Here is a 22717-nt window from a genome sequence, read left to right as displayed (position 1 = left end):
CGTTTTCAGATGCTATGTAAATGAATGTGGATAGGTTGTATAGACCAGTTGTTGGTTTGTTTCAGTTTGTGTTACTATAGTGAGAAGCTTCTATGTTTTACATTAGATACCTGTTTTATGAAGAGCTTGATCAAAGGTCACCTTGGTCATTATTAGAAGGGAAACTCCAGTTTATAAATTTGCCAGTTATTTTAGAGGAAGTAAACATTACTCCTGTCCAGTCTGCTTTCTCTGTATCTGTTTATGGTATCCAAGTTCCATTCTCTTTCCTGTAGACCTTTTTCTCGTACAAATCCCATGTACAATAGCAGAGACAGGATCCAGTTTATCTTTATAAATGGCCCTGCCTAACTGGATTTTTTCAGTGTCAACTTATGACAAAAGGGAGTTGAAAAACAAGTCGTTAAATAGAACTACAGCCATGATGTTGTAGTGCTGCATATTTTTATATGCATAGGACAAAGACAAATGGTACATAAAAAAAAACAAAGCGTTTGTCCGAACACAAACTAAGGCAAAGGTTTCCTCTAAATATTACTGCTGAAGGGAATTTCAGGAACCTTTTTATATTGGCTCTTAAAGAGGTTCTCCAGGAAAGACCAAAGCTCTTTCCACTTATTCACAGAAGGAACCTGTTTAATGATTTACAACCCTGAACTCGTTTAATGGAATGTATTGTCTATATTCAATATTGTTTTAGATTTTAATGTAAAAGAGATGAGCTTGATATAAATATTCTTGCCAATAGTTCTTACCCTTTTGTACAACCTTATTTCAGTGTATGAGCTGCAGTTCGATGTATTATTTATGTATTCATACATGTATGGGGGCAGCCATATTTTCAGTGTATGCTTTCTATTTTGCACTTCTACACAATGTTTGTGCTCTAAGGTCATTTCGCACAGGTTTTTCACCCTGCGCTCTTGATTTTGCTCAGCTGATCTCTGCTAAGCAGTCACATGACAGGTCTATCTCCGCTCACTGTGCAGAGACTGACCTGTCAGAGCCCCTCTCTCCTCTATGGGAGATCGGATGAAAACGGACCGCCTGTCTGTTTTCATCTGATCCTCCAGATGGATGGAAAAATAGGGTCACCATTCATCTTTGGATGGTGGGACTTTGGGGTCCGGGTCACCCAAATTCCGGGAGATTAGGCGCAAAAAGTTGACTCGAGTATAAGCCGAGGGGGGCATTTTCAGCACAAAAAACAATGTGCTGAAAAACTCGGCTTATACTCGAGTATATACGGTATTTAGAAGATAAAAAAACGAACCTTTAACAACCCCTTTAAAGCGGAAGTTCACCCATAAATGTTTTTTTAACCTTAGATGCTCATTTAGTCTAGGGGAATCGGCTAGTTGTTTTAAAATCCGAGCAACTTACCGTTGTAGAGGGCGATCTTCTCCGCCACTTCCGGGTATGGGTCTTCGGGACAGGGCGTTCCTTCTTGATTGACAGTCTTCCGACAGGCTTCCGAAAGGCTTCCGACGGTCGCATCCATCGCGTCACGAGTAGCCGAAAGAAGCCAAACGTCAGTGCGGCTCTATACTGCGCCTGCGCACCGACGTTCGGCTACTTTCGGAAAATCGTGACGCGATGGATGCGACCGTCGGAAGCCTTTCGGAAGCCTGTCGGAAGACTGTCAATCAAGAAGGAATGCCCAGTCCCGAAGACCCATACCCGGAAGTGGCGGAGAAGATCGCCCTCTACAACGGTAAGTACTGCTTGGATTTTAAAACAACTAGCCGATTCCCCTAGACTAAATGAGCATCCATCTAAGGGTAAAAATAGCAATTTACCGGTGAACCTCCACTTTAACCAGTTAAGCCGACCATACACTGATTGATTGATTGAAACTCAACTAAACCAGTCCAGCGGGGATCCGATGAATTTCAATCAGTTTGGATTCTCCTTTTGGAATTGGCTTTGTCCTTTGTACATTCATCAACCAAATCCTATGCTGACTCTAGATAGCACTTAAACAAAGTAAGCAAACTTAGCAAAAATACAAGATGCTGGCACTGTTGTTGCCTATACTGGTACAATAAAATAATTTGATGTGGGCTTAGAGAAACCTAACTACACTATTTAGATTTCTTTTTTTTTTCAATAGTGAAGTTCATTTTTGTGATTTATGTTTACTTGACCAGCTATCTAAGCCTCTTGGCAATGTCCAAGGTAACGGTTAATGCACATGCTGTATCACCTGGTGCTGTATGCCTTCCAGCTGTCCTTGATCACTGATTCATGGACAATACTTTTTTATTAAAATTGGCCATCAAGCTTTGTGGTTTTTATCAACCTTCACATACAGAATCAGAAAATTGTATAGATGTGTGCATTTGCCATCTTGTTACAGTTCGCATTATGTCAAGGTAATTGGCCATTGGTCTTCATAGTTGTATTTTCTGTAGGGATGTTGGAATATACGGTATAGAAGATAAAGTATGCCATTAATGTTTTGTATCGCATATGATATTGTGATTTCTTTTATTATTTTTCAAATACAAAAATGCTTAAAAGAATATTTTACTCGATAGAGCTTGATAAAATAAGGTATGTCTAGAAAAGAAATCCTGGGATTCGGTTTCTGGTTTAACACTTGTAAGCTTTTCTCGCCACAGCTATATATATATATTTGCAGAATTTCATGGGCGATTCGCAAGTTTTCTTTAATGATAAAGCTAAATCATGGGCAGCTGGACTATAACTCCATTGTATGTGATTTGTACTTTGTCTAGAAGAGGAACCAAGAGAGTTCAACAATCCATACATTTTTAAGTATAACTAAAGGCAAAATTTTTTTAGTTTTGGATAGAGTGGAGGTGGATTAGAACACCTGTCAGTTTTTATTGCTGTCTGTGACTCTGTTAGGGAGATTCGCCCTCTCTATTTGTCCTGTTTACCATTATCATTGAAAGTAAAAGAAAAACTCAAATTTGGGTCGTCACTAGAAAAGCAAGAGGTAAATTCTTCCAATGGGAACAAAAGTTCTAGTGACCTGGGAGTCCCCCAAAAAATTCCCTTTAATTTGCAAGGATTTCCTCCCACTTCCTGTTTGGCTATGGGACAGGAAGTGAAGGTAATTATCCCTATATTGGGAGAAAAATGGCATATATAAACACAAGGGATTATAACCCTCCCTTACTCTATTCAAAAAAAAAGTTTTGACTATAGTTCTACTTTAGGGTGCATCTAAAATCAAATCTATGTAGTAATCTCAATCTTGTTAAATTTGCAACTTTTTCATTAAATTAACCCCTGTTGATCCTGCCATGATGGTCCTTGTTAAGGCATCTCCTGTTATGGGGGTGACAGCTGTTTCTAAATTGTGTTCCTGTGTCATCCTGTCACAGTCACTCCTGATAGAAATTTCAAATGGCCACGTCAACCAGTATTGCTCAGGCATGATCAGGAAGTCAATCTTGTGAAAAGATGTGTAACTTCCCGGAGTGAGCGCACGTGGACAGGAAGTGGCTATAGAAGATCGGCAGCACTGAGATGGAACAAAAGAATGCGAAAAGGTGAAAAAAATGATTAAAAAAAAATCCAATTATGGAAACATTACATTTTTTTTTTTATAAAAAATTTTAAATGAAAAAAAAAAAAAAAAACATGGCTGAAACCAAAAGTCTGTTTAAAGCTTTTTTTTTTTTTAATGTTTAACCATTATATGCTTGAAATTTAATCTTTATAAGGTTTCCTATCACCCTAGTGAGTTCCATTCAAAAACATATAGTATGTTACCTTTTAAAATAACGCATGTAATATTTGTCAAAACATGTTGCATGACTTTTATGGACTAACAAGCACTAATTTCCACAACACAGGTTGATGCAAGCATACATGCAATCCAACCACATTAAAATAAATGGCTAGCGTGTACAGTAAATGCGTTGTCCATTTAAAATGCATGGGTATAAAGGGGCCCTTTACAAACCTCGTTGGGGCAACTGTTCTAGCAGTGTTATATACAGTACAGACCAAAAGTTTGGACACACCTTCTCATTCAAAGAGTTTTTATTTTCATGACTATGAAAATTGTAGATTCACACTGAAGGCATCAAAACAATGAATTAACACATGTGGAATTATACATAACAAAAAAGTGTGAAACAACTGAAAATATATTTCATATTCTAGGTTCTTCAAAGTAGCCACCTTTTGCTTTGATTACTGCTTGGCACAATCTTGGCATTCTCTTGATGAGCTTCAAGAGGTAGTCACCTGGCGCAGCACCCCATCACTCTCCTTCTTGGTCAAATAGCCCTTACACAGCCTGGAGGTGTGTTTGGGGTCATTGTCCTGTTGAAAAATAAATGATGGTCCAACTAAACGCAAACCGGATGGAATAGCATGCCGCTGCAAGATGCTGTGGTAGCCATGCTGGTTCAGTATGCCTTCAATTTTGAATAAATCCCCAACAGTGTCACCAGCAAAGCACCCGCACACCATCACACCTCCTCCTCCATGCTTCACGGTGGGAACCAGGCATGTAGAGTCCATCCGTTCACCTTTTCTGCGTCGCACAATGACACGGGGGTTGGAACCAAAGATCTCAAGTTTGGACTCATCAGACCAAAGCACAGATTTCCACTGGTCTACTGTCCATTCCTTGTGTTCTTTAGCCTAAACAAGTCTCTTCTGCTTGTTGCCTTTCTTTAGCAGTGGTTTCCTAGCAGATATTCTACCATGAAGGCCTGATTCACACAATCTCCTCTTAACAGTTCTAGAGATGTGTCTGCTGCAAAAGGTGGCTACTTTGAAGAACCTAGAATATGAAATATATTTTCAGTTGTTTCACACTTTTTTGTTATGTATAATTCCACATGTGTTAATTCATAGTTTTGATGCCTTCAGTGTGAATCTACAATTTTCATAGTCATGAAAATAAAGATAACTCTTTGATTGAGAAAGTGTGTCCAAACTTTTAGTCTGTACTGTATGTATTTTTTAAATCCTTGCCCTCGTCGCTTTTTTGCTGGACAGCTTGGAAATTTTTTAAACAGAGACGTGTGAAATTAAATATGCTAAATAATACCATTGCATTATTTTACCATATACAGTATATTTACTTTTAACTGCTAGGATAAGTCATACTGTAACCAGACAGAATAAAAAAATAATCTTGGGTCTAGTTTTTAATTTGTTTTGGTAAGATGTTATGTCTTTTTGACTTTATCGCTCCTTTTTATTGAAAAAAAAAAAATCTAAGGGTAAAAACTGGAATCACAAAACATGTTTAATCTTCGAATATTGTGGTATTTTTTACCATAAAATTGACACATAATGGTTCCCACAGTTACCTTAACTGTTACAAAACACAGGAGGAAGGTTGGAAGCCAAAGTTTTTAAGATAAGAAGTAGAGTGGGTGAAGGTAAGAGTTACAAGAACCGAAAAGGGGCGATTGTAGTGATGATTACTAAATATTTTTTTGTGTTTTATCCAGTAGAATATAGATAAAATATATTTGTATTACATTTCCAGTGCTGGTACAAATGCTAGAACTCTGTTCAAATTTCAGTACGCAGGTTTTTTAGCCTAGTATTACAGACACTCAGCTTAAACACAAGGGTAATTGGTTTGCCATAGGATGTTATATAAAGTGTTGCATATTGCTCACAGAATACGAAACCAAGACCAGATAAAACGTTTTTGGGCTATTTCAGTAGTTTGCTGGTTCCTCCTTTTTATTAGTCAAATGTCTGTTGTTTGTAGACTAAATATTGACAATATATTTTACGTTTGCAAAAACCAAGGAAGGGTTAAAATCTCTGTTTACATGCTAGATTGCAATTCTAACCCGTTCCCTTCTTTGTGCCCCAGAAGAGATTTGGAATAAAGATGATACAATATGGGGGTCAATAATTCCAAATAAAATAGACTGATGCCTCGTACACACAACCGTTTTTTCAGACGAGAAAAATGCCATTTTTTTTTAGATTGGTCTGGAAAACCGTGTGTGTGTGCTTTTTTTTTTTTTTTTTTCCAGACGAGAAAACTGCCCGCAAAAATTAGAACCTGCTCTATTTTTTCCCAGCGTGTTACCCGTCGGTCTTTTTCTCGTTGCAAAGACCGCTTGTGTATGCTTTCCCGAGGGGAAAAGAACGCACATGCTCAGAATCAAGTTATGAGATGGGAGCGCTCGTTCGGGTAAAACTAATTTGTAATGAAGATGGCACATTCGTCACGCTGTAACGGACTGAAAAGCACGAAGACTGAAAAGCGTGAATCGTCTCTCACCAAACTTTTACTAACGTGAGGATCAGCAAAAGCCACCCAAAGGGTGGCGCCATTTGAATGGAACCTCCCCTCTATAGTGCCGTCGTACGTGTTGGATGTCACCACTCTTTGGTTGAGCGGTTTTCTGACTGAACGTGTGTATGCAAGGCAGGCTTAAGAGGAATCGCGTCGGGAAAAACTTCAGGTTTTGGCATGTCAGGAAAACCGGTTGTGTGTACAGGGCATCACTGTTCTGCAGTCCACTAGAAGAAAATAACCAGCTCTTGGTTTTGTCTTCCCAACCTAACATGGCAATTACCAAAGAGTAATCAGATATAAAGGAAAAGACTCAAAAACTCTTTCCTATGGAAACTTTAAGAATAGTAGACAATCTCACATCTAATTTTTTGTTTAAGTTCTAGTACTTATTTAACTACTTTAAAAAACTGGGCCCCAATTCTGACTTTTCTCACATACATGTAAACTCTGCATATTTTTATTTATTTCTTGCTAGAAAATTACTTTGAACCTCCAAAACATTGTATATTTTTAAGCAGATCTTTGTATTTTTTTTTTTTTTTATAAAATATAAAAGATGATGTTACCAAGTAAATGGGTACCTAACATGTCACACTTTTAAACTGCGTACCCCCAAAAGCAAGCCTTTACTGGTAACCAGTTTAGAGCTACACAGGAGAATCTGGCTCTAGAATTATTGCTCTTGCTCTGAGGTTCGTGATGATGCCTTACATGTGTTGTGCGATCACCTTTTACGCATGCGTACAGGACCTACATGGGCAGTTGTATTTACACTGTACCTTATTTTTTTTTCCCCAACTCTCATATTTCTTTTAAGATCACTCCTGGGTAAAATCTGTTTACCTTTTATTCTAAACTATCAGTCCACCCATATTTCATTTTTTGTTTTTTTTGGTAGATGTTGGAGAATTGAGCCACATCAAAGCAGCTTCCGTCTCTTGAGAACTCTTTTGATGAGGGATCTAGGATTGATTGTCCTGGGTCTGTACACGGGTTGTGGCCATCATGAAAGGTCCCATGGTCCTAATTTATTTGTTTTTATGTTCTGGAAAATGCAGCAGGCAATACTGAAACATGCAAATGGATGGGGACACCCAGAACACAGGTGGACAGGGACATGGTTGGAAGATCTTGCTGTTGGGAGTATGCAAGACCTGTAAACGGAGGCTGACTCATCCCACCTGACTGTCTGTGATTAAAATATCACTTTTGGGAGGTTAAGACTGGTATTATAGATTAAGATATATTCTTTTTAAAGCATAAGTTTCTCTTATCCTCCACCCTTCTTCCCTTCTTCCCTCCTCTCTCATTATAGGGTTTTTTTTTTTTTTTTTTCAGGCAGTAGGTGCCTATTTCTGACAGTTTTCAACCCCTGCCCACATTCTCCTGGGACACATCACATGTTGCAGGAGGGTGCTGGACCACTCTGAAAGTGCAATGGGAAGCTATCTGTGAGACGCCATGAAATCGCAGCCGGCTTCCCACATCCAAGATGGCATTACCAGAGGACCAGAAGGCCGGTGAAGAGCTGGCTTGGGCGAGGACAAATTGTCTTTTTATTTAAAATCGGTAGCTAAAGTATTTCTGGCTGCTGACTTTTTTTTCTTTTAAAGACTGAAATTCCTCTTTAAGGACCAGTTCACACTGGTCCGAAATACGTTTTGACTTCCAGAGCACAAGTCGCATGACATGTCAAAATTAGTGATTCCCTAATGAGAGCCGGCTTAACAGGTCTGACTTGTGTCGGTCCGACTTTGAAAAAGGTTCATACACTACTTTGGGCCAACTTGGGGAAACACCACACCAAAAAAAAAAAGTGTGGGATTCCCCCCATAATCCATACCAGAGCATGTAGCCCAGCAGGTCAGAAAAGAGGAGGGGCAAGCAAGCTCTGCATCCCCCCACCCCAAAGCACCTTTCCCCCCATGTTGATGGGGACACGGGCCTCGTCCCAATGACCCTGGGCGGTGGTTGTAGGGGCCTGCTAGCAGGGGGCTTATTGGAATCTGGAAGCCGCCATTAACGGGGCCCCCAGATCCCACCCCCCCCATGTGAATAAGTATGTGGTTCATTATACCCTACCCTTTCACCCCCCAAAAAAAGCAGTGTAGTGCAAACAAACAAGATATGTTTTTTGACACGTGCTTTATTAAAAATTAATGTCCCCCATCGTAGCTCCAACATGTCTTATCCCTCCACTACTGTCTTCTCCCTCCGGTGAGGTGTTCTTCTTCCTCCGGTCTTCTCCCTCTGTTGCTGTTTTCTCTACCGCTGACCCGATTCTCCTCTGACGCTGGCTCCCGCGGTTGTGTCATCTCCGATGTCTGCCATTTCCTATATAGCAATGGGTATGGCCATCAAGGGACATCACTGAGACTCTGCCCCTTGTGATGTCACAGGGCGGAGTCTCATGTCTCTCACACGGTACGGCAGAGGGGACCATGCGCAGTGACAGAGCTCTATGAGTGCGTGGTAATGGTCTCCTTCACCTACCTCTGCCCTCCAGCCCTTCTTCAGCCGACTTCCAGACCTCCTCCAGCTCTCCCCTCGCTGCTGAATCTCGTGCCGATGAAAATATCGCAGGTATCAAGGGCATTAGAGGATCCTATGTCTTTCGCCTGGGCAAATGACCTAGGCTGAAGAGTGGATCTACAAAAAATGTATTTACACATAGAAAAACGTCATGTTTTATTGCAGTGCTATTAAAGAGGGGGGAGACCATTCAAACAGAGCCAACATGACAAAAAGACCGAAGGTCCTATTTAGGGAGACGTATATGCTTTATGTATGCATAAGGCTATTTTTAAATTAACTAAGGTACATTTTTATATTGTTTGGGGTTTCCCTTGAACACAAAATTAGGTTGGTATGTTTATACCATTTACTTCACAAATTCTGAACAGGCTCATTGCACAAAAATCAAGTGCGTTGTTGAGCATGCAATCTTTACTGTGCTTGTATTAAATCTCCAGTAATCTAGTTTAAATTGTTCCAATTAAATCATATTGGATGTCTTTGATCTTTTATAAGACTGTAGCTGTAGTTAACTATTGATGTACATTGAACGGTGTAGCACTTTACTGTACATAGGATTTGTAAGCCGACAAACATTCGCTCAAAGCTGGGAAATTAAAGTGGAAAAGCATTTCAAAGATGTAACAAGTGTCTTTGGGACAAGATCTGGATGGTGGGGGGGGGGGGGGGGGGGGGGCTCGGGGACCAGGCAAACTAGCTTTGTTTTAAAAAAAAAAGTCCAAATTCCCAACTTTTGGAGATTATATTTATTTATATATATATATATATATATATATATATATATATATATATATATATATATATATATATATAAATGTGTGTGTATGTATTAGATATAATATTCTATTATAATATATATTTTTTTTCTCTAATCCCTTCCAGCAGCTCAATCATTAGGGCTGCAGTTTACAGTTGTCAATGCTATTATGAATACTTCTTTAAAGCCATCTGTGTGTCTGGCTGTATTCATCTGTCTTTTTTCTGTAATTGCCTTTGGTAAAAACTACAGGTATAATTGAATCGTTGCTGCCGGCTCTGTCATCCCCATAATAAAGATAAGAGAACTTTTGACCAATGAAACACAGTAAATTACTTCTTTTTTTTTTTTTATTAAGGTAGAATACCAAAGATTTTTGTACGTCATTCTGGAACTATTATTCATTTTGGAACTTTCTGTATTATACTTTAGGTTAGTTTTTGTTTTATTTAGATGCTGCATCAGAACTAAACTGCAGCATCGAAAATTACTTTTTGTTAAAAAATGTCCCGTCCAATTAACAGACAGTGTTATTTTACTTGATTTTTCCAAAGTCTTATAGGGTTTCTTTACTGTCTGTGAGCGAGTTAATATGATGCCAGGTCAGGCTGAGCTAGCCCAACACTGCACTAAGCCTAGAGGTAATTGAAGTAGCAGCCCTATCAGATAACTGACTTTGACTCTTTTTGACCTTAATGGCAGTTTCTTGGTTCTTTAATTGACTTTGGGTGGGGTAGCAGAGGAAGGGGGCAAAAGGAGAAACCTAACCTTGGAGGAGAGGAAAACTGACTTGCTTGAAGGCTGAGAAACAATTTCTCCCATTACCTTCAAGCAGTTATGTGCGTATTGATGGACAGCTCAGGTAAGGTCGGCATCCAAACAAGGCTTTCATCTTGGCAGCTATGGAGCAGTGACACATCCCATGCCTGAGCTTTTGTTTCATGATGCAGCTTTTGCTGTTGCCTTCTAGGCCTGGTGGTAACAAGGTGGAAACTCTGTGATCACAAAAGCATATTTCTTAAGTTTGATGTCTTCCTAACAGCTGATATCCACCAGCAGGCCAGAGACAAACCTGCCCTTCTGGAAAAAAGAGGCCATAAACATAGCCCATTTAGATTTGGTTACCAATCTCACGTAGCACGCTAGTAATGTGTTTTTTGAAGTTGGCCATTGATTTTGTCTTTTATCAAGGCCCTGATCAGACGTTTCAGGACACTCTAAAGCCACGTACACACGATCAGTCCATCTGATGAGAACGGACCGACGGACCATTGTCATAGGTTAACCGATGAAGCTGACTGATGGTCCGTCGTGCCTACACACCATCAGTAAAAAAAATGATCGTGTCAGAACGCGGTGACGAAAAACACAACGACGTGCTGAAAAAAACGAAGTTCAATGCTTCCAAGCATGCGTCGACTTGATTCTGAGCATGCGTGGATTTTTAACTGTTGGTTGTGCCTACTAACGATCAGTTTTGACCTATCGGTTAGCAATCCATCGGTTACATTTTAAAGCAAGTTGTCTTTTTTTTAACCAAAGGTTAAATAACCTATGGGGCCTACACACGATTGGTTTGGACCGATGAAAATGGTCCATCAGACCGTTGTCCTCTGGCGATCCTATCGTGTGTACGAGGCCTAACACATTTCCTCTCCTAGGTTGACAACAGTTTAATGAGGACAGAACTACAGTATCCTCCCCTTTCCTCTTCTCCAAAACATAGAGTCCCAGATTCACGTAGATCGGCGCATCTTTATGCCGGCGTAGTTAATCGTTTTTTTGACCTGGTAGGCCTCTCCTACCTTTTGCCTAGTGTCCATTTCCATTAGTCAGTTGACTGCTGTGCCTCTGCCTAAGTGTGCAAAACACACAAATAACTAAACTACATGGTTGGTTTACTAAGGTACCAAGTACATTCAGAGTGATGTTGGCTATGGGCAAACCATGACATGCATAAAAGTCATGTGACTTGTTAAAGTGGTTGTAAACCTTTACATTTACCCAGGGAAGTGACTGACCTCAGGTAATACAGAGATGAAACAAATCCTCCTGTATAGGTTATACATGTTTATCTGCAGTCGTATCTTCTTTACATCTGTTCAAAATCTAGAATTTATAAAGCTCATCTGAACTGTCAGAAAAAAGGGGGCGGAGAGCTGAAGTTAGGCCTGTCATACACTGCTCTGAACCGGCCGAGAATCAAATCTTTAATGGGCAGGCTGAATGTTCCAAGTTGATCAATCACCTTGGGTACAACCAGCCAGCTAGATTCTCTTGTGATTATTACACCCCCCCCCCCCCCCATGTCTGAGGTTTACAATCCCTATTTTAGCTTGGGAAGGCCATTCTCCATCACACCCTACAGGTCTCTTCATTTATTTCCTCAAAACTGATGTTCCTTTATGCCTACCTTGTGCTGAGACCATGTAGATTATGTAAACGGTGCCCCAAGCTTATATTTCAGGTGGAACATTCTTAACTGCTTTTTTCCCTCAAGCTAGATCCCCCTCTGCTCCTAGCTCCATCCCATTCCTTAGAAATACTTGGTACGTCCCATTATAGGGGAACGTGTGACCTTCTGCCTTCCTAAAAGGCTGCAGTGCTCAGGCCTGATCATCTCATCGCAAAGGCAGAAACAGTGTCACAAGTGGGTGGGGAGTGATTATTTTAGTGAAAGCTGCAGATTTAAAGAAAAAAAGTTAATTATAATGCTTTGTACTTAATGATTACCATAACAGGTTCACATGAGATTTTAGTAATTGCGTGTTATATGTACTTTTAGGGCTTGTTCACACTAGGTAGGCAACCTCAGCACTCCAGCTGTGGTGAAACTACAAATCCCATTCTGATGCCTGTCTGTGGCTGTCAGTCTTCCGATCCCTCCTGGGACTTGTAGTTCCAAAACAGCTGAAGTACTGGGGTTGCCTACCGTTAGATCGCCTGTTTACATAAACGCATAATTTCTGATGTTTTATGCAACGCAATGGTTTACAACGCATGGCAGCACACTGCAACTCGCTGTCATGAGGTGAAATAAGTGTCTCTTTTTTTTTGTTAATTTTCAACAAAGTAAAAAAAAAAAGACATAAAGCGTAAACACTGCAGTGCATTATGAACTGCAAAGCACTACGCCTACTGCAGCTTAAACTGAATACATCGCTGGTGTAAATGTAGCCTGAGGCCTTGTACACACGACCGAACATGTCTGCTAAAACTGGTCCGCGGACCAGTTTCAGCAGACATGTTCGGTCGTCTGTACGGCCGACCGGACAATTTTCCGGCGGATCGGACAGGTTTCCAGCGGACGAATGTTTCTTAGCATGCTAAGAAACATGTCCGCTGGAAGCCTGTCCGTCGGACATGTTCGGTCGTCTGTACGACTTCCCGGACATGTCCGCTCGGCCTAAAGCCCTCGCATGCGTCAAAGTGATTCGACGCATGCGTGGAAGCATTGACCTTCCAGGGTCGCGCACGTCGCCGCGTCATCGTCGCGGCGTGGCCACGTCACCGCGTATCCTGTCCGCGCGGATTTCGGTTTGACGGTGTGTACAACCATCAGACCGAAATCTCCGAGCGGACATGTCCGATGAAAACGGTCCGCGGACCGTTTTCATCGGACATGTCCCCTCGTGTGTACGAGGCCTGAGTTACATACTCGGAGTAGACAGGTCGCCGGTGGTTGCAGCTGTTCATTGCTGTCTGCCCAGCCAGTGATTACCTGCTATGAACACTTTGGGGGTTATTTACCAAAGGCAAATCCACTGCACTACAAGTGCAAAGTGCACTTGAAATTGCACTGAAAGTGCACTTGGGAGTGCAGTCGCTGTAAATCTGAGGGGTAGATCTGAAATTAGGGGAAGCTCTGCTGATTTTATCATCCAATCATGTGCAAGCTAAAATGCTGTTTTTTATTTTCCTTGCCTGTCCCCCTCGGATCTACAGCGACTGCACTTCTAAGTGCGCTTTCAGTGAAATTTCAGGTGCACTTGTAGTTTGCACTTGTAGTGCAAACTGGATTTGCCTTTCGTAAATCACCCCCTCTGTGTGCACCCAGCGGCGATCAGGACAGGTTTTTCACCGTCTGTGCAAACAGCCGCGATTAGCTATGGCCGCCAGCAACCTTTAATTATGGTATTATGGCCACACCTGGCCAATCGCAGCAGCAGGAATCGGATTCCTGCCGTTGCTATTTGCATTGGCCTTTATCAATTGTGCACTATTTTAAATTGCAGGTGTGTAGTAAATGTAGCCTAAAAGGAATGGGGTGTGTGTTTTTTTTTTTTTTCTTCTTCTTCTTTTTTTTTTTGTTTAAATCTGTACTGTTAAACGGCAATGTCCCTTTGTGAAAAAGGTATTCATTCTCCTTGTCTTGGAAAAGGGCCGAATTATGCAACATATATTGTATGGAGCTTCGGGAGTGTAAGAGTTAATAGCCACTTGTGTTTGCCTTGAAATCGCACTATTCACACCATTCCTAAACAAACCTTTCGCCAGTCCCCTCCGCACCTTCCCTGCTACTCGCGGTTAATCTGGCCTCTGGCCAAAACCTGTCAAATAAAACTTATTTTTTTTTTTTTTCTCCCTCCCACCTGTATTTTCTTCCTACGGAACAGGTTTCTTGTCTTTCCACATTTTCTCTCAAACAATTCCAAGGTCATATCCGGGTGGATTTCATGGTGTTTGGCTTTTTATTTATTTATTTTTCTCTTTGAACGCACCACCCATTCTCACCACTGCCAGTCCAGCGCAGATCAATAGGAGCAACTCGCTAAGTAGAATTCAAGGACTCGATGCTGACTTCCCTCTAGTTGTTCCATCGATCGGAAACTTGATCCATGTTTGCTAACGCTACTTTTAGAGAGGAAAACTTGTTTCATATATTTGTAGGTAATAAAATAGATGTAAACCCCAACTGAATGATATTTGGCTTGAGGTGTCATAAACATTTGCCGTTTTCTAAAATAAAATACTTAGTGCTGCTGATTTTTCTGCAGCCTTTTTGCAGCTAGTTTCTGTCTTTGTGTACTGCAATAATGGCTGCATGGCTTTTTTTGTGTTTTCTGTTGGTGACAATGTGGGATCATGCCTGTGCAGTGTATATTGAGACAGCCAGTTAAAGTTTCGATCAGAAGCCCATGTGACAACATAGGAACAAAATTGGAAGACCGAGGGATTGATGAAACTAAAACTGGAGAGTGCCAAATCTGGTACAGATCTGCATAGTAGCCAATCAGCCTTTAACATCCACTTGTTCAATTAAGCTTTGATAAAAAAAAAAAACTGGAAGCTGATTAGCTTTACTTGATGGTAATTTTGTGCAGCCACCTTTTATGCTCCCTGGACCCCTTCCAGACATAGAAGTTGGGTCCTGGACCTCCCATGGAAGCAACTCCCCAGCCTGCTGATTGAACAATGAAGGAACAGCAGCAGACTGATGAGATCATCCTTCTGTTCACTTTGCTTTCCCCTCCTGCCATCATGTCCTCTGTAAGCACACATGATTAGCCTCTCGTTCTGCTGTGCAGGGACCTGATTACAAGATTAGTTCCGCTAGTTGCATTAAAAAATATTTCATATACCGTATTTATCGGGGTATTGCGCGCTCCAGCGTATAGCGCGCACCCCTAAAGTGGACCCTGCATTCCTGTGGAAAAAAATATTTTTGTACTTACAGTTTTGGTGTCTTGCGCGGCGTCCATCGGCGGCCTAGTCGGGTCCGGTGTCCGTCTGCGGCTTCGGGTGTCCTCTTCGTCGGGTCCGGCGTCCTTCTGCGGCGTCCTCCCCGCTCGATTCCCGCTTTCCCGCGCCGAGTTTGAATACTGCGCCGGCATATACCGAACGCAGTACACTCGTGTATAGTCGGGTAGGCTCGGCTCCTCTCGCGCTCAGGTCCTGTATGTCCAGGACGTGAGCGCGAGAGGAGCCGAGCCTGCCCGACTATACACGAATGTACTGAGCTCGGTATATGCCGGCGCAGTACACTCGTGTATAGTCGGGCAGGCTCGGCTCCTCTCGCACTCACGTCCTGTATGTCCAGGACGGGAGCGCGAGAGGAGCCAAGCCTGCCCGACTATACACGAATGTACTGCGCTCGGTATATGCCGGCGCAGTATTCAAACTCTGCGCGGGAAAGCGGGTATCGGCGTATATCGCACACCCACGATTTTGCTCTGATTTTCAGGGCAAAAAAGTGCGCGGTATACGCCGATAAATACGGTAATTCTATAATGCAATAAAATGGTTTGGTTTTCTCTATCTGCTACAGTTCATCTTTAAAGCTAGGTTTAGTTATATTTTATTTTTGAAAGTCAGCTCAAGGGACAACTCTTGCAGCACATTTATTGAGCTGTGTCCCTTATGCTGTTGGCTGCTGTCTAATGCCACGTACACACGATCATTTTTCAGCATGAAAAAAAAAATAAGTTTTTCAGCATGTAGAAAAAACAAAGCTTTTCCAACTTCATCATTAACACGACGTTGCCTACACACCATCGTTTTAAATAAATGCTCTAGCAAAGCGCGGTGACGTGCAACATGTACGACGGCACTATAAAGGGGAAATACCATGCAAATGACGCCACCCTTGGGGATGATTCCGTGTTGGTAAAAGAAGATTCACGCTTTTCTGTCTGTTACAGCGTGATGAATGTGCTTACTCCATTATGAACGGTAGTTTTACCAGAACGAGCGCTCCCTTCTCATAACTTGCTTCTGAGCAATGAGCACGCGCAGGTTTTTAACGTCGTTTTAGCCCTCACACAATAATTTTTTAAAACCCGAAAAACTACATAGTTTTAAACGTCGTTAAAAAATGCAGCATGTTCGAAAACAAAAAATTGTCATTTTTCAGAACCCGAAAAATTATGTGAAGCCCACACACGATCATTTTAAATGACATTTTTTAAAAACAACGTTTTTTTCATGCCGAAAAATGATCGTGTGTACGCAGCATTAGTTGTAATCTTCCATCCTTTAACTTCACAACCCCCCCCATTCTTCATACCTCCTCAGTGGTAATCTTCCAGTGTTACCGGGGGTTAATACAGTTGCTGTACCTGTCACTCGTCAAAGTGTTAACCATGCTCGCTATTTCCCCCACCTTTCTATTCATAGAAGCTGTACTATAGCTGCCAGAAATCAGCACTCTATGAATGGAGGAGGTAGACCTTTCAGTCATCTGCTCATTCTTCATTCATAGAGTTAATTTCGCTGATGGAAGCTAAAGCACAGCTACCATGAATGGAGCAGAGGGTGGAAAGGATGAGCATAGTCGGCACTTTTGAGGAATGCCACCAGCACAAGTTACAGCCCTCATTCAAAGAAAGTACCATTCCCGGTGCTGATTTTCAATTAAGGTAAAAGAGAAGTTTGGGATTTAAAAAAACAAAAACATTTCTACTTATCTAGGTGGATGCAGCATCGATGAGATGCTGCATCTGTCCCCCACCAGCTCTGCTTTGAGAACTGAGCGACCAAGCACCGCTGGTCGCTCAGTTCCCCCCCTTCGCTCTGAACAGTGACGGTCTCAAATCCCTCCTCCAGCGCTCACTGGAGTACTGGGCTGTGGAAGGCTTATTCAGGCTCTCAGCGAATCTCTGAGAGGCTGAGCCAGGTGCTGGTCCAAGCTTCTTGGCAGATCCAGAGCCTGGACCCAGCTGAGTGACGTCAGCTGACACTGGAATTAAAGTCCTCTGTCTGCTAAAAACAGGTCACAGGGGTGCAGAACAAACTGCACTCCTGTGATCCATAAAAGTATAGCCAAAAAAGCTTTGTCCATACTCCACCCTTTGACCCCATTCACACTCGTGTGACTAGCCATGCAACCTTGGACTGCACAAGTCATACCCCATGTTTTCCAATGGTAGCCATTCACATATGTGCGACTTAGGCCTCGTACACACGACCGAACATGTTTGCTGAAACTGGTCCGCGGACCAGTTTCCGCGGACATGTTCGGTCGTCTGTACGGCCGACCGGACCGGATTCCCGGCCGAGTGGACAGGTTCCCAGCGGACGAATGTTTCTTAGCATGCTAAGAAACATGTCCGCTGGAAGCCTGTCCGTCGGACATGTTCGGTCATCTGTACGACTCACCAGACATGTCCGCTCGGCCGAAAGCCCTCGCATGCGTCGAAGTGATTCGACGCATGCGTGGAAGCATTGACCTTGCAGGGTCGCGCACGTCGCCGCGTCATCGTCGCAGCGACGGCGCGGCCACGTCACCGTGTTCGCTGTCCGCGGGAAATTTGGTCTGATGGTGTGTACAGCCATCAGACCAAAATCCGGCAGCGGACATGTCCGATGAAAACGGTCCATGGACCGTTTTCATCGGACATGTCCCGTCGTGTGTACGAGGCCTTAGTTGTAGCTATTTCGGAGTAGTTCATGCACTACTTTGGTCCAACTTTCATGCAACTAGAGGACCATAGACTTTAATATTAATTCTCAAAAGTTGCATTAAAGTCATACCTGAATGTTTTACATGGAACAGTAAGTCCGACTTTGAATGGTTGTGCTCTAAAGTCGTGCAACTTTGGAGTCCTACAAGTATGAATGGAGTCTTAAGGTGGCCATAGATGGATCGAAATTCGGCCAGTTGAGCATCGGCCAGCCGAATTTCGATTTACAGTATGTGTGGCTAATGCAGAACAAAAATCGTTCTACCCATCAACGTCTGTTCAACTGCCCTGCTGGGTAAAGGCTTCTCAAACGAGCAATGCAGGCAATGACTGCAATGCTCATCTGTTTATTCTGACAGCGGGAGGATTCCCCCATCTACCTCAAATGTGTCGCTGGTAGAACAATTTTTTTTTCCATTCAGCCCCATGGACATGTATGGACAGCTTTAGACTGTAAAGGGAGCCTCCACAGAAATTCTGTGATTCTTGCTGATGGGGAAGCAAACCCTTCATGACCAGCCACAGCCAGAATCCATAGGGCCAGATTTGTATCCCGTTACAAATCAATGGCCATCTCTGCCATGCGCCCAAAAATATTTGTGTTCCTTGGTGGAGCCCTCCCAACCCCCCCCCCCCCATATCCAGAGAGGCTCATATGACAGGGAGCTGCAGGCTGCCACAGAGGTAATATAAAAGCTTGCCATTACTGGCTCCAGTTGATTGGTGCAAACTAAGATCAAACTTTTTTGACTGTTAAAAAAAAAAAAAAGCTAAAACTACATTTAGTAGAATTGTAAGATCTTTGCAGAAAAATAAGAAAAAAAAGGAAAAATATTGAAAAGTGTTCTGGCATTTACATGCAGAGAATTGTTGTTAGGAGGCGAACCATCCTTCCTCGCTCCTTTCATTTCAGATGTTCCTTGGAGTTTTATGTCCCAAGAGTGACAGTGCCCAGAGGAGATGCAGGATGGTGACATATGTGCACAATTGTTTACCGATCTGCAGCTGAGCATCATCGCTTCCATGCTTCACAGGCGGCTAAACTCTCCACCTTTACAGCTCATTTAATCAGCCTAATATTGATACGGTTTCCCCACTATTCGAATAGAATAGTTATTACCCATATTGACAGAGAGGCACTCTAGCTGAAGGCTGAACGAGTATTTAAGGGCCCTTTCACACTGGAGTGCATTGAATCATGTTATGCTTTTTTTCAAATATGTTTTTTATGTGCTTTCTGACTCTTAGCTTGTACCTGTGAAACATGGCACTAACAGCACACTGGTTTGAAGGGTTCCATAGGATTTACAGGGAACAGCATGGGAGAAGTCGAAGATCACCGGGCACAGTGTCACCTCCTCACATCTGATTTAAACTTCTAATTGCCTTACTATCATGTGCACTGTGCGGCAATCATGGGTTTGAATCAGGTGGTGGAGGTGGCAAAATATCCCCTGCTCACCACCTGTCAAACACACTCAGATTGCTTTTCAGAGGAGCATCAGTGCCTGCTGTACTTGAGAATGGGCCCTTGCATTCAGCAGTGGCACCCTTATGCCGCGTACACACAACCGTTATTCATGTCATGGAAAAAAATGCTTGAGCAGAGCATGGTGACGTACAACACGTACGGCGGCACTATAAAGGGGAAGTTCCAATAGAATGGTGCCACCCTTTGGGCTACTTTTGCTGATTTTGTGTTACCGCATGTTAGTAAAAGTTTGGTGACAGACGATTTGTTCTTTTCAGTTTTCGTGCTTTTCAGTCCATTACAGTGTGACGAATGTGCTATCTCCATTACGAACGCTAGTTTTACTAGAACAAGCGTTCCCATCTCATAATTTGCTTCTGAGCATGCGCAGTTTTTCCCTCCTCATTAAAGCGTACAGACGACCGTTTTTCACGACGTGAAAAACGACGAGAAAAAATAGAGCAGGTTTTAAATTTTTAACAGACATTTTTCTCGTCGCAAAAAATGCCCTGGAGCCTACACAACGGCCGTTTTTCATGACCAATTAAAAAAATTGCAAACGGTCGTGTGTACGCAGCATCAGGGCTTGCTGTACTTGTGAATGGGCCCTTGCATTCAGCAGTGGCACCCTTAGGGCTCGCTCACACGTAAAGTTGGGGGTTTGGTAAAACCCTTTTCAGAAAGTGCAACAAACCTGCAAGATATAATGGAAGTCTACGGCTAAGTGCAGCAAAGCTGCAGGTACACTGCGTGGCTAAACTACAGCACAGTATGAAAGCAGCCCTATACTGTTATGCCCAGTGTATTGCTTCACACTAACCTGAAAAGAAAAACTCTTCTTTTCTGTACTACTTTTTGTATTTTTTTTTGGGGTGCGATTTCAATTAACATCTGTGCAGGAACCCATACAGATGTCTCTGAAATCGCTGCCGAAATCGGGACTGACATGCGGGAATGAAATGGTGCAGGTTCATCTGAACTCACCATTTCATTCCTGCAGTCAGTGTGAACCAGGGCTGAATGCACTACAAGTGCCAACATCCTTTACAACTGTCAGGTTGTAGTTCTCAATGAGCTACCACTGCGCTGTGGAGTGCCATGATAGTTCATTGATTGTCATTGTATCTGCCTTCTGGATGTGCAGGCAAACGGATACACTGACAGATATGCATGGCACCAGCGATCTGCTAATCGCTAAAAAAATATATTTTTTTTACCTGCAAAAAAGTGCATTTATTATAATTTTTTTCTAAAAAGTGAACAGGACAGCTCTAAATTTCAAAACTAATTTCAAAATTAAGTTCAATGCTTCCGAGCATGCGTCGCCTTGATTCTGAGCATGCTTGTTTTTTTTCTCTGTCGGAGTTGCACACAGATGATAGGAATTTCCTATATTTTTTTTTTTCCATCGAAAAAAAAAAAAACTTGTTCGATTTCTAAACACTGATGGAAAAAAGTCAGATGGGGCCCACACACGATCGGAATTTCCGATGAAAAATATCCATCAGACTTTTTTCATCAGAAATTCCGATCGTGTGTACGCGGCATTAGTTTGTAACATCATTATATAACTTTAAGTTGCCTGGCCGATGTGCTGATTCACTAACTTTGAATATACATTTCAGGTCAGTGACTTGGAAAGTTTCAGATTGTTGAAGCTCCCTATCTGCAATTTTATTTAACTATTAAAGAAAGAGGATCGGCATGACCGTAAGAGCCCATTCACATCATGTCTGTTGCCCTGCATTGGTTTGCATTTGTTAAATGCAAGTTCAACACAAGGACACATAAAAAAAATGAGAAGTGATCAGTGGCGCCCCATAAACAAACAGGGATTCAGAACAGACATAGCGTGACACCAGTGACATGCTCGCACTTAAAGTGGTTGTAAACCTCCAACATGAAATAGGACCAAGCATATCCCTCTAAAGTGTGTTCTTCTCTCAATTAGTAGAGGAACGAAGCAGCAGACAGAAATGACACTTTGTGCTCTTATAAGCATGAATCACTTCTGACAAGTTTCCCTGACACCAAGAAAAACAATGTGACAGGTGAGCTGATCGACAGCCTCAGCTCTGTTCCTGTGTGCTGTTTAAAAGGGGGTTTGTCCCTTTCCTCCAATCAGCTCTCAGAGCTCTCAGAGCTGCTTTTAGCAGAGTGTAACTTCAGCTCCCCGCCCCGTTTTCTGACCGCTCAGACAAGCATTACAAATTCAGCACTTTGAACGGATGTAGAGAAAAGAAGACGGCACATAAACAGGTGCAACATATGTAGGGGGGTTTGTTTCATCTCTGTGTATCACCCGAGTCCAGTCATTTTACTGGGCATATGCAAGTGTTGACAATCACTTTTTAAGTGTGGAGTGCTGTGTAGCTCCTTAGGCAGAGCGGAGATGAGGTCTCTATCATGTGCAGCAATCTATTGCTGTAACAGTCTTTATCTGTTGTGGTGAGCACTTCTTCCTCAAGAATACATCACGCTACCTTTTGTATATTGAAACTTTTCCTAATTTAGAGTTGTCATGCAAAGTAAAGGAGGTTCATGCTTTTCTTACAATGATGGATTGCTGTATAGTCATGAACTAAAAAACAATATAGAGAGCTTCCGTCATGTACCGAGATATTCAGACCACCGAAGATGTCGCTTCTTTGGCAAAGAGAAAATGCATCTTTTACCAGCATGTGCTATGTGTTAATGGTGAATCCAGTGAGGATGAGATAATCTTTGCTGTCCTCATTCATAGATATCGATCTGACCCAACTGAACCTACCCTAATGCCTAGTACACACAAACAGAAAATCGGACGAGAAGTACCACTTCCGGAGCGATCGTACGATAATCTGATTGTTAGTCCACAGCTTTCGAGAGCTGATCACGGCAAGATGATCCGAACGGGCAAACACAGAAATTTCCTTGTATGGTACCAGAACATATGGGTTTTCCTCCAATGGTACAAGAACTTGCGGTTTTCCTCATATGTTACCAGAACTTGCGGTTTTCCTCGTATGGTACCAGAACATGCAGTTTTCCTCGTATGTTACCAGAACATGCGGTTTTCCTCGTATGGTACCAGAACATGCGGTTTTCCTCGTATGGTACCAGAACATGCGGTTTTCCTCGTATGGTACCAGAACATGCAGTTTTCCTCGTATGGTACCAGAACATGCGGTTTTCCTCGTATGGTACCAGAACATGCGGTTTTCCTCGTATGGTACCAGAACATTCGGTTTTCCTTGTATGTTCCAGAACATGCGGTTTTCCTCGTATGGTACCAGAACATGCGGTTTTCC

At 42.3% G+C, this 22717-nt stretch overlaps 1 protein-coding gene across 14 annotated transcripts in view; it reads left to right on the top strand.

Annotated features, from left to right (window-relative positions):
• The window catches only part of IKZF2 (IKAROS family zinc finger 2), a 141084-nt gene that overhangs the window by 63385 nt on the left and 54982 nt on the right, over positions 1-22717 (top strand). For 9 of the 14 annotated variants that reach the window (XM_040357464.1, XM_040357470.1, XM_040357466.1 and 6 more), the window contains one exon: positions 3357-3524. The exons of the other annotated variants lie outside the window; for them this stretch is intronic. In XM_040357464.1, the coding sequence (XP_040213398.1) occupies positions 3357-3524 (168 nt within the window). The remainder of the gene's footprint in view (positions 1-3356; positions 3525-22717) is intronic. 14 annotated transcript variants of the gene reach the window in all.

This window comes from Rana temporaria, chromosome 6 (genome assembly GCF_905171775.1).
Source record: "Rana temporaria chromosome 6, aRanTem1.1, whole genome shotgun sequence".
Classification (NCBI taxonomy): Eukaryota; Metazoa; Chordata; class Amphibia; order Anura; family Ranidae; genus Rana; species Rana temporaria.
This window is presented reverse-complemented; position numbering and strand designations above follow the sequence as displayed.